This window comes from Thamnophis elegans, chromosome 5, assembly GCF_009769535.1.
Source record: "Thamnophis elegans isolate rThaEle1 chromosome 5, rThaEle1.pri, whole genome shotgun sequence".
Classification (NCBI taxonomy): domain Eukaryota; kingdom Metazoa; phylum Chordata; class Lepidosauria; order Squamata; family Colubridae; genus Thamnophis; species Thamnophis elegans.
In genome coordinates this window covers 36286116-36299032 of record NC_045545.1, presented here as the reverse complement: position 1 = coordinate 36299032, position 12917 = coordinate 36286116, and the positions used below count along the sequence as shown (strand labels likewise).

Here is a 12917-nt window from a genome sequence, read left to right as displayed (position 1 = left end):
AGAGAAGTTAAAATGCATTTTCATTTTTCTAATGGAGAGAGTTCGTAAGCAATTGTGGTTAAGTCCGCAGACTAGAAAGCAAGAAATCATGAATTCAAGTCCCACCTTAGCCATGAAAGCCAGTTGGTGACCTTGGGCCAATCACTTTCTCTCTCAGCCCAACTCACCTCACAGGGTTGTTGTTGTGGGGAAAATAAGAGGAGAAAGGTGTATTTGATATGTTATTTGTAATAATAATAACAGCAAGAAATAAATAAACAAACAAATGTCCCTTCTTTACTTTAGCAAGAGAAATGAGGTATGCAAAGGAATACTTTGTACTTCCCCACTGCCCAGATTTGTCACTTTCCTTGAAAAGGAAGTTTCCTGTCCCCACATACACTGAGGTCATATAAACCTATTGCTCATTTATAAGTCTCTCCCAATGACATTATTTCAGCACACAGGGAATTCACCTCACACCAGTTCCAGGACAAAAGGTTTGTCTAGTAACTGCTGAGAAAGAATATTCTTTCTTCAAACCCCTAGAGATTTTCCCAAGAGAAGAAAGCTACGATCAATGCATTACCTCTCTCTGAATGCTGGATATGGAATAACAGACTTAAATAATAGGAAAGCAAATTCTGGTTGATGTTAGAAAAATAGTTTAGCAGAGCACTTTGACAGAGGCATACATTACCTGGAGGGATGGCAGGCTTCCCTTTTTTACCTTCAAGAAAAACCCTTGTCAGGGATGCTTTGATTTGAATTCCTGTGCCGAGCAGTTAATGTAACTTAATTGTCTAAATGACCTCTTTCAACTCTGTGATTCCTGGGAAATCCATACAAAATCAAATGCCTTTTGCTCCATTTTCTTGCCTTCATCCTCTCTACTATTTTTCTGCATCTAATTGCTTCCCACCTCAGAGACTTCCTTCCCATTTATTCCGTTCTAATATGGTTATTGGACAACCTCTGTCTATAATTAAGTGGATGAAAAAGACTCTTAGAAAAGTTAGGCTCCATGGTTTTGGCGGTTAGAAATAAACTGCTGAGCACTTTTCCCCCCCAGTCTCCCTTAGTTCTAAATGCCATGTTAAGATATTGAGATATACAGATACAGAACTTTGCCTACCAGCAAACATTCTTAAGAAGTTTCAGGCTTGAGATGTGACAAGCCTATGTGCTATAATTAACATATATATTTTACTTTCCCAGTGTGTCTCACTGTCACAGCAAATAAGTGAAAGCAATAATGAAAGAGTGCGGAACAGAGCAGAATCTGCTAACTGTTGATTCTGATTGTAAAAACTTTCAGAAGGAATAAAAGCACTTTTTTTTTTTTTGCTACTGTCTTGTCACAGTAGGGCGCTTCAGCAGAGATCTGCCACTATTAAGAAGCATATTACCTTCCATGCCATCTGGGGGTCTCTCATCTCTGCAAGGTGAAAATGACAAATTGGAACTAATCTAAGCTGAAGATGGCACCATTACAGGCATCTTGCCTGCAGGAACAGATGTCACTTTTTCAGCTACATGGTGACATGTTTAGAGCAAGCTTGGGATAAAGGAAGTTCAACCCTGGCCCCAGGATGTGCCAGCTTTTAAATCAAGAGTACGTTGTTGTGTTTCTCTGTCTTATCTATTGCTGCTGGAGGTATCACAAAATATCCAGAAGGTATTAATGCTAAACTGCCAGGAAATATTGAAAGTCTGAAGAAAACAACTTTCTTCCTTGAAGTGTAGCAGTCACAAAAGATTAGGGAAAGATGTTATTTTGGTATTTCGCTGATAGAAGCCTATTTTATCAGTCGGATCAGTTTAAGCCTATTTTCATAATCATATGTGGTCCATTGCAAATCATAGATTGCACTTTCCTTTCAAGGGTTCAGGCCTGAACCATGCACACAGCTTCCAATGGTCTCAAATTAAATTCTATTTTTTGTCTTTTTGAGCCCTGATCCCAATGTATTGCAAATTACTATCATGTATTATATTGTAATTGGTTGTTTCTTGAATGGTCAGCTTTCATTCTTTGGGTGTCCAACAGAGTCAGCCTTTTATCATCAGTGCAGGCATGTCATTTATCATTATCCAGTTTTAGCAAATGCCACAAAAATATCAGAACTATTCATCAATAATTTTTTGGGAAAAAAACAAAAATTGTATTTCATTGCCATAAACAACCATCCTAACATTTTAATAATAACAGATTATCTCACAGGACTTCTATCAATGACAAATCCTTATAAAATATTATGCTTTTTGCTCCATTTCTTTGAGTATTTTGCATGAAGCAATTTTGAGTAAAACACTAAGTATTCATGCTCATTATTGTTATTATGTTCAAATGCATATTGTGCATTTGCACTGAACCAGTTTATTTTTTCTTATGTATTATAAAACTCTCCCTATGCAATACACTCAAAACCAGCCAGAGAAATGGACATAGAATTGATAGAATTCAGCTTTTATTCAAGAATTAGCACTCCCAAGAACCTCCCCAAAGTAATAATTTCATAGCACAGTGATGCCCATTAAGTGTAAGAATAGAATTCAAATTTGCCATGAATGACATAGTAAATGATGTTCCTATGAACTCCATAACTGCTGGAAATGGTATAACTGGCTTAGTTATGATGTTGCCATGTAATTTAGTGAGGATATTTCTCACACACAAAAATGACAAATGTAGAAAAAATGGAACTATGAATTGAAATCATGCTGAAACACCATCCTCTCTGAGTTCTAAATTTCAGCTTACCAACTTTGACTTTCAAGCAGAATAAAAGTGACACCTGATGCTTGAGACTTCATTGCAGTTTTCCTAGTAAGGTGGATGAAGGTGTTTTATCATTTTCTTTTTCTGGGATATTTTCAGTTTCTCAACCTAGTCTACAGCCCTGGAATTCTCAGGTCATCTCCCATCCAGTATGAATTGCACTCAGGGTTGTAGGGCTTCTAAGCCAAGACAAAGTCAGCAGATGCTGTCACCTGCTGATAACTGATTTTAAAATCTTCTTCTTCTTCTTCTTCTTCTTCTTCTTCTTCTTCTTCTTCTTCTTCTTCTTCTTCATCATCTTCATCATCTTCATCATCATCATCATCATCATCACATTCAACAATGAAAACTTGCTGTGAATTATTTAATAGCCATGGCATTCTCACATTATCAAGATTGTAATATCCCTCTTGCAATAATAGGCAGTGTGATATATTATATTCATTTTAAGTTATTAATTACATTTGTGTACATGATAAGGTAGAAAGCAAACTAATACTTTCTCATTAGCAGTCCGTTTAGTTCAGAATGGCAAAACTTCCAGCATCTGATTAAAAAGCCAAAATTATGGGGTGCTGTTGGTTCAATAGAGGGACACAGTGGCTCAGTGGCTAAATCGTTGAACTTGTTGATCAGAAAGGTCAGCAGTTCAGCAGTTTGAATCCCTAGCACCGCGAAATGGAGTGAGCTCCCATTACTTGTCCCAGCTTCTGCCAACCTAGCTGTTCAAAAGCATGTAAAAATGCAAGAAAAATAGGAACCATCTTTGGTGGGAAGGTAACAGCGTTCCATGCGGCTTCGACATTTAGTCATGCTGGCCACATAACCACGGAGATCTCTTCAGACAGCACTGGCGCTTTAGCTATGAAATGGAGATGAGCACCAGCCCCTAGAATCAGGAACAACTAGCACATATGTGTGAAGAGAACCTTTACCTTATTGGTCCAATGATTAAGTGATTCTTTCTGCAATACTTAGCCTCCCCAAAGTCATTGATGACAATGGACCATATATGTTTCCCTAATTTTTTTGCAGTTCCCTAAAAATTAATATAATCCTGAATAAAAAGCAAAGGACAGAGAGATAGCAAGAGGTCTAAAGAACATGGGAATTGCATGTAGGAAAGAAAATTGCTTCTCTACCTTTACAAATATTGATACATTATTTTTCATTATTTCTATTCTATTCGAATAATAGACCCATCTCCGAGACATTTGAATATGTAAAGATCATAAATAAGATACTGACCAATTAGCTGAACGTCAATCTCACCTCTTCTTCAAAACCTTACACTTATATATAAACCTCATGTCATTTCAAAATGAGAGTCTATGACTGAAACAAATAATGTTCCTTTCACATTTACAGGTAAATTGTACAGAAGTTTCTAGCCTAGGTGTTAGTTTTGATGTAATAAGTGTGATCTGAATGACTTCAAAATAGACCTTCCATTGTATTCTCAAACAAGCTTCCTCAGTGATCTGCTACTAAACTGGAGAAAAGTATTAAGAAAATTTATATAGTCATCCAACTCACTCATGGTGAGCCCAGATGGCTTACAGAAATAAAACTGCAAATACAAAATACATTAATCTTCATAAACGCGCGCGCACACACACACACACACACACACACACACACCAATAACAGTCATAAAAACCCTTTGATGTGATTTATATTACTCCAATGTTCTTTGGCCCTCTGGCAAAACCGTTTTGAAAGAATATCAAGGAAGAGGCCAGTCTTATCTCCACATTCAAGCAGAAGATGTTATGACATTGAAAATTTTCAAATTTTCATTTGCCGTCTTTCAAAAGCTCAGCGCTTCACAAGAGTTTCTAGATTTTACATTTTGGTTAGTGTATTCATTCACTTTAACTTAACCATGCAATGTTAATTGGACACATAGATGTAAAATAAACAGTGGCAGATCAAGTAACACAGAGAGAATTTATATCTGACTATACGATCACAGAAAAGTTGTTGATGAAAATCTTCAGCCGAATTATCAAGCTTTCAGTAATCTGAGTCACATGGTATCAAATAATGAAGACACATGTTTAATCATGCCCAAAATAACTGAACTTTTTAGTAGCAGCTATTTCACTCTTATAGGAAGGTAAATAAGGAAATATATAGAATGTCATTTTGACTAAATTAAGAAAAAAATCAAAACTGAGTAAAGGATGACTAGCTAGAATAAGGAAAAAACACACGGTAGAAAAATTGGAAAAACATTTTCTAATACTTATTTTTTCCCCAACCTATTGACATCATTCAATTCATTGATCACATTATATTATTACAGATTAGTATTGATATGACACAATTTTCCAAATCTCCCCCATCTTTGGGAATTTGATTTGTAACTTTTCTACCTGATTTTAGAGGCAGTTGAAATTTGCATTCTCACAATTTCATTCTGTGTTTGTAAGCATTTCAGGAAGGGTAACTATAAGTAGTTCTCAATTTACAACAATTCATTTAGTGACTGTTCAAAGTTACAACAGCACTAAAAAAAGTGACATGACCATTTTCCACACTTATACCCTTTGTAGCAATACAATGATCATGTGATCAAAATCTTTTGCAAATTTTAGACAAGCAAAATCAATGGGGAAACCAGATTCATTTCATAACTATGTTACTAACTTAACAACTGCAGTGTGTCAAAGTTCAAAGTGCACTTTTGCTGTTGCAACCAATATCACTTCTCAGCTTGCCAAAGAACCAGGGGGGAGGGAAAGGGGAAATGGAATGTAGACTCTAAACATCAAGAAGACAGCTGTGAGAACCAAGGGCACTACGGCAGGTGTTTGTCAGACTTTTTCTCATAACAATACAATGAGACTCAATTGAACAACATGACCTAATCTAATGGGGGAGGGAGAATCTATACTTTAATTATTAATTTGTGCGGGAATTACTTAGATCTGGTTTTGCCCTCATCTGTGCTGAAATGATGTACTCAATAAAGTTTTGCATTAAGAGATTGGATCGTTTCGGCTGTGCTTATTTTGGCTGGGTTCGTCAACTAGAAGGTTGACACAGTTATTAACAACTGTGGCAAGAAAGGTTTGAAAATGAGGTTAAACTCAGTTAACATATGTCTCACTTAACAACAGAAATTTTAGGCTTAATTGTGATCGTAAGTCGAGGACTAGCTGTACTGCGTAACTGAAATTTTCTTTACTCAGCTGCTGCCTTGCTTGGATTAAACACTGATTGGCTGAAGATGTTCTCTGAAATATCTAGACTCTCATAGCTGAAGTTGTTTAAGATCTGTAGATGATGAGCATAATGTGAAGAAATCATGACTAAGTTTTAAAGTACTTTAAGTGTAATGATGATTAGGTGAACTAAAAAGTCTTATATTCAAAATATGTAAACATGACTTAATTGGTTAGCTTTATCGACTTGATCAGGTATTTTCTTATCTCAGTCTTTTAAAATTCTCTTTTCCTGTTTTCTGGCCCTAGAAGTTAACTAACCCAAGTATATCAGTCATCCTATACTGCATACTCATACCTGTAATTGCCAAGATAAACTCCATCTGGATTAAGCATAGGAGCGATTTTGAAGACCAAATGATCCCGTAGTACTTTGGCAATTGGATGTGGGCTCACAAGAAAATCAATGATACCTAGGGGGAAAAGTATATTAATTTTTCTTAATAAACATAAAAATAATGCATGTTTTTCTAATTATATTGAATTACATTGTAATAGTTTACTAGATATCATAAAATCAAAATGACAATTTTCAGTTATTTTTATCAAAGATGTGCAAATTGGGTCTAATTCAATTCAAACATCTGAATGGTTTCAGAAAATCTCTTTTAATTCAGATGCCTGAATCAATTTAGGCTACATTTCCGAATTCAACCTGATTGGATTTAGATTGATCCAGACCATTAAAGTCCAGGTGCATATACATAGTGTCTGAATCCACTTGGAAACATTCAGTTCCATGAACTGATCTGTCAAACTGATTCAATACCGCAAATTGATCAAAAAGGTTATGCCTGCCCAATGTTTATACCAATTAAATATAAAACATATTTTCCATACACTTTAACAGTTCATTTCTTACCACTTATGCAAAGTAAGTATTAATTGGTGAAGTTAAGTTCTTCACCAATTAAGTTCTCCATGTCAAAGAGGTAACAAGATGTATTATTATGGGTGGATTTATCTCTCAACCTATCAGGTTGTATCATATCACAGGACCCAGCAAAGTTGCCCAAAGTTGCTCCTTTAATCTTCAACTTGATTATTGAAGCAGTGGTGCCTTCTATTAGACAGCCTCAAAATATCGATGTAGTAGCGCTAAATATAATTTTTTTCTTTTCTGCTGCTAATTTTATGATTCTTCTTGATGATTATGTAATGTCATTACTAATTTGTATTGGAGCAATATGGTTTTGCTATTATCTGGAAAAAGTCTACTGTGATGCCTTTAGGATCTGCTGTATTGGTAAATTACTGTAAGAAATTTGTACAGACTTTATAAAATATATTTTATAAAACATATTCAAGAAATGTATCATAAAACCTGAATCTAAATGTACAGACAAATTTAGTAAATACAATTTCCATTAAAATTTGGGGTAAGATTAATGTTATCAAAATACATAGTACAAGATTAATATATATTTTAAGAGGGATTCCTATATTTATTTTATTCAAATTTCTAAATTAATAAGAATTTTTTTTATCATGAAGTAAATCTCCTTAAATATTATTGGCCTAACTGACTACATAATACTGAACTTTACTACATTTTCAACCCTAATATTTGGCTTTTATTTTGACATCTAGAGTATATTATTTTGGAATGAGAGTTTCTATGAATATTCTCTTCCTGGGGCCAATTTTTAGATGAAGTGTGTGTAACACCTTTGAAATCTTGGCAAGTTTTTCTGCATTTCCTGTCTTGAAAGCTGCCAGGCACATTTGATTATTAATAGATAAGCAGTTATGTGTTGATGTTTTGATCCTGAATCACATGAGAAATTTATGTAATGGAATCAAATTTGAAAATAACAGGAAGGTCATTTTGGTGCAATACTTAAGCTAAGCAAGGGATCAACACTTTTAATCAGGTTTTTTAAAAAAAAAATACTTGCTTTAAAGACTTGGAGAAGTTGTATATGATTAACTCACAGTATTCCCTTGGCAGTATATACAAATAAAACATATACTAATTAAACATTATGGCTGGAAACTTTAGCAGCATCCAAAGTACCTGTAATTTTAAAATCCAAAAGAGGTGTGTATTCACTTGAAAATCCCAAAGATGCTTTTTTTCAAGAGGCAACTGGACTTTCTGTTTTTTCTTTGAAGACATTTCACTTCAAAGAAAAGAAAAAGGTGAAAGATTTATACGATCTGAAGAGAAACCAGAGTATTCAAAGAAAAGAAAAAACCAGAAAGTCCAATTGCCTCTTGAAAAAAGTATCTTTGAGACAACCATAACTTGGATGACTGAGAATCTCCCTAGATATTCACTTGAATAGAACCCAACAATTGAATACTATAAGATTTGTTGTTTGTTGGTTTATCCCATTTATATGGTTATCAGTAGAGAATAAAGAAGATGATCTTGACAGACCCAAGCTAGATCTAGGGTCTTCTGAAGGAACACTATGGTTAGAGTCCTGCAAATCTTAGGAGGGAAGCTGTTTCATTAAGCAGTTACATTGATTACATCCCACCATGTGACATTGTCTTACTGAGGGCACCCATAACATGCACAACCTGCCAGATTTGGAGAGATGAACTGAAATCACAGTGACAGGCTTTAAAGACACCAGCCAGGACTTTGACTTGCACCTAGAAGTCTACAAGGATACAGCTATGTAGCAATGATTAAAAACTAAAATGAAAGCTATTATATATCTAAATAGCTGAATTTTGGAATGAAGAATTGGAATACCCAGTTTTGGAGAATCAGTGAGTCCAGCTGCTAAGAAATATAAAATACACTTCTTATAATTTAAATTTTAACCTAATTCATCAATAATAGTTTGTGCTTATTGGACCCTTCAACACATTTTGAAAAAGAGAAAGGTATTAGATTTTTGGATAATCCTGCCTTGGATCAAGGCAACTAACTCTTCTCTCTCCCATGTGCAGGCTGCAGCTTACTTTTTGCCAAATTTATATCAGAAATTTCATGAGTCAATACAATGATGTAATCTCATAGATGCTACCTGGACTATTTCTGTGATGTGTGCATTTATTCTCCTGTTCGTTTGTCCTATGTATGTTGCAGGGCATCGCAGAACACAAGAATGCAGTAGGAAAAAAAGAAAAAACTTCCTCCCTTTTCCAGCACCTTAAAGCTACAGCACATGAAATTAATTTTGAAGGAACCAAATTAATCTCTGAACACTTCAACAAGAGAATAACTATGGAAGCTATCAAAATAGAGAAACATCCCCACAACATGAATAAATATGATGATACTTCCCGCCTACCAGACATATGGAAACCAGCCCTAGTCAACAAACGAGCCCCACCCACCACCCAGGCCATTACAACACAAAACAACAATGGACACATAACCAGCACCAATCAGCACCAATCTAATGTATGTATGTATGTATGTATGTATGTATGTATGTATGTATGTATGTATGTATGTATATATATATGTATATATGTATATATGTATATATGTATATATGTATATATGTATATATGTATATATGTATATATGTATATATGTATATATGTATATATGTATATATGTATATATGTATATATGTATATATGTATATATGTATATATGTATATATGTATATATGTATATATGTATATATGTATATATGTATATATGTATATATGTATATATGTATATATCTTATATATATATAAGATTTTTACAACCCCTGGTAAGCCCCAATTATGGGAGGAAGCTAACTGCTTCCATCATCTGTCAATCGGCTCGTCACAAGAGACCATCACGACAGAAACCCAATATTTTTACTGTTGCCTTTGTTATATTTGTGTTGTTTTTTTATTTGTGCTGATAAATAAATAAAGGGAGACTAGAGCTCAGAACTTCAGAATTGGCCTGTAAATTTTGGGGAAGGGTGTCCGTCCTAACTTTGAATGGTCACTAAATGACCAGTTGTAACTTGAGGACCATCTGTATTAGCTTATCAAACTAAAAGCAGATTAAATTTGTTCATGACTAGAAGTACTTACAGTTTTTCATGCACACACCAATACTTTTTTCAACTCATAGTTGGATATCGAATTACCTTCATACATTAGCCCTGAACTGAAACTCTTCTACAATAAAAACTTCCCAGAAAATGTGTTCTATGCTATGCTATCAAGCATTTTAGTAAATGGTGCTTGAAAATTCCAAGACACATATTAGCATTTATTTTGGCATTTACATATATATACATGTATAGACACACATTTAAAGTTGTCAGGTTTGATAGAGAAATTGCTGGACTTCTGAAGTTTTCTTGCTTTGCAAAACTTAAAACACTTTGTTCTTTGTTGCTTCACTCAATAGGTTTTTCACCTCATGTTTCAGATGGAATAATTCAACTAGTCTCCCTTTATTTATTTATCAGCACAAATAAAACACACACACACACACACACATATATATATAATTTATATTTATATTTATATTTATATTTATATTTATATTTATATTTATTTATATTTATATTTATATTTATATTTATATTTATATTTATATTTATATTTATATTTATATTTATATTTATATTTATATTTATATTTATATTTATATTTATATTTATATTTATATTTATATTTATATTTATATTTATATTTATATTTATATTTATATTATTTATATTTATATTATTTATATTTATATTTATATTTATATTTATATTTATATTTATATTTATATTTATATTTATATTTATATTATTTATATTTATATTTATATTTATATTTATATTTATATTTATATTTATATTTATATTTATATTTATATTTATATTTATATTATTTATATTTATATTTATATTTATATTTATATTTATATTTATATTTATATTATTTATATTTATATTATTTATATTTATATTATTTATATTTATATTTATTTATATAATCTACTATATAATCTACTATATATATAGTGGTTAACACATCTGCCTAAGATGCAATACAGCACAGGTTGAATTCCGAGCCAGGGTGATAGGTATCTATTTAAAGTTACAACCCCCGGTATGCCCAAATATGGGAGGAAGTTCACTACTTCCATTCTCTATCCATCGGCTTGTCACAAGAGACCATCCAGACAGAAACCCAAATATGGGAGGAAGTTGAGCATATTTGGGCATACCGGGGGTTGTAACTTTAAATAGATACCTATCACCCTGGCTTAGCTGATAAAGAGTCGAACTCTGTGGCTTAATGGTTAACACCTCTGCCTAAGATGCAATACAGCACAGGTTCGAATCCCAGTAAGGGTATGGCTAGCTGATGAGAGCTAAATAGCTTGAAATAGATCTATACTAGTCTCCCTTTATTTATTTCTCAGCACAAATTCAATTGTAACAAAGGGAACAGTAAAAATATTGGGTTTCTGTCTGGATGGTCTCTAGTGACGAGCCGATGGACAGAGAATGGAAGTAGTGAACTTCCTCCCATATTTGGGCATACTGGGGGTTGTAACTTTATACATATACATATACATATACATATACATACACACACACACACACACACACACACACACACACACACACATATATACATATATACATATATGCATATATGCATATATGCATATATGCATATATGCATATATGCATGTATGCATGTATACATGTATACATGTATACATGTATACATGTATACATGTATACATGTATACATGTATACATGTATACATATATACATATATACATATATACATATATACATATATACATATATACATATATACATATATACATATATACATATATACATATATACATATATACATATATACATATATACATATATACATATATACATATATACATATATACATATATACATATATACATATATACATATATACATATATACATATATACATATATACATATATATATATATATATATATATATATATATATATATATATAAACAGACAGCAGTCGGAGCTAAATTAGTCTGGATTGTATGATAGCATATTCAAAGATCCTTTGGCAGAAATATAGCACATGTTGGTGAGAAAAGATTGAAAGCCTCACTCTTGCAAAGCTGACAAATGTGGGCATAATGAGCACAAAATGAGCTACTGGTGTGGCAGGAATAGACTAAACTCCATAACAACCTTTGTGGGCTTGCTGCCTCAGGACCTGGTTTCTTTAATTTTAGCTCAGCATCATGTGACATCGGGCAGTGGTTTGTAAATAATAACTTACATAATACTGTGCTAACTCAACAAACCATGACTGAATTTGACCTATTACTTAACACAACTCATGTGAGACTCAACAAGATGGTTTTTATTTTTTATTTTTTGACAACACACATAGAAAGAATACATCCATGAACACCAATTGGCAGTCAGAAGACATGACAAAAATTCTTTAATTTCACAAGATATAGACAGATTTAAGCATAGTTTCAATTGGGAAAATGTGACGATCTTAGATCAGGCCAAGTCCAAAAGTGCCAGGGAATTTCTAGAGACCTTGCATTCTGACAAATCAGCCATCAATATACACAGAGACATTAACAACATCTATAGACTATGCAAAAGAGGCAATCAACAGCTCAAAAGAGAACAAAAAGATTCCAGCATCTCTCCACCAGTAATCAGCACCTAGATCAGCATAGGTCATCAGACTCCCATGGGGCCATGCAAGGGTAACTTTGTAGTGTCTTGAGTCCCAAGCTTGATTGAATCTTGCTGGTGATGTAATCTCCCCAGGTGCGCGCTGAGCTCTGTTGCTAGATGGGTAGAGGGCTAATCCTATCATGTATTGTCTTTTGTGTTGTAGATATGCTGATCCAGCCTTTTTCTTGTAGATAGGTTGGCACCAAAATATCTGCTGGTGGTGGCAGGGAGCTGAAGCTCTGGGTTTATGTCTTAAGAGTTCAATTTCTCTTTTAGGGGAAATATTCTGCCTTTTTAATATTTCCTAAAATAT

General features: G+C 33.3%; 1 protein-coding gene across 1 annotated transcript in view; it reads right to left on the bottom strand.

The window, feature by feature from the left end:
- AGBL4 (ATP/GTP binding protein like 4) overlaps positions 1–12917 on the bottom strand; it is a 1221291-nt gene that overhangs the window by 256633 nt on the left and 951741 nt on the right. Inside the window, exon 8 of the mRNA XM_032217563.1 lies at positions 6290–6404. Within this exon, the coding sequence (XP_032073454.1) occupies positions 6290–6404 (115 nt within the window). The remainder of the gene's footprint in view (positions 1–6289; positions 6405–12917) is intronic.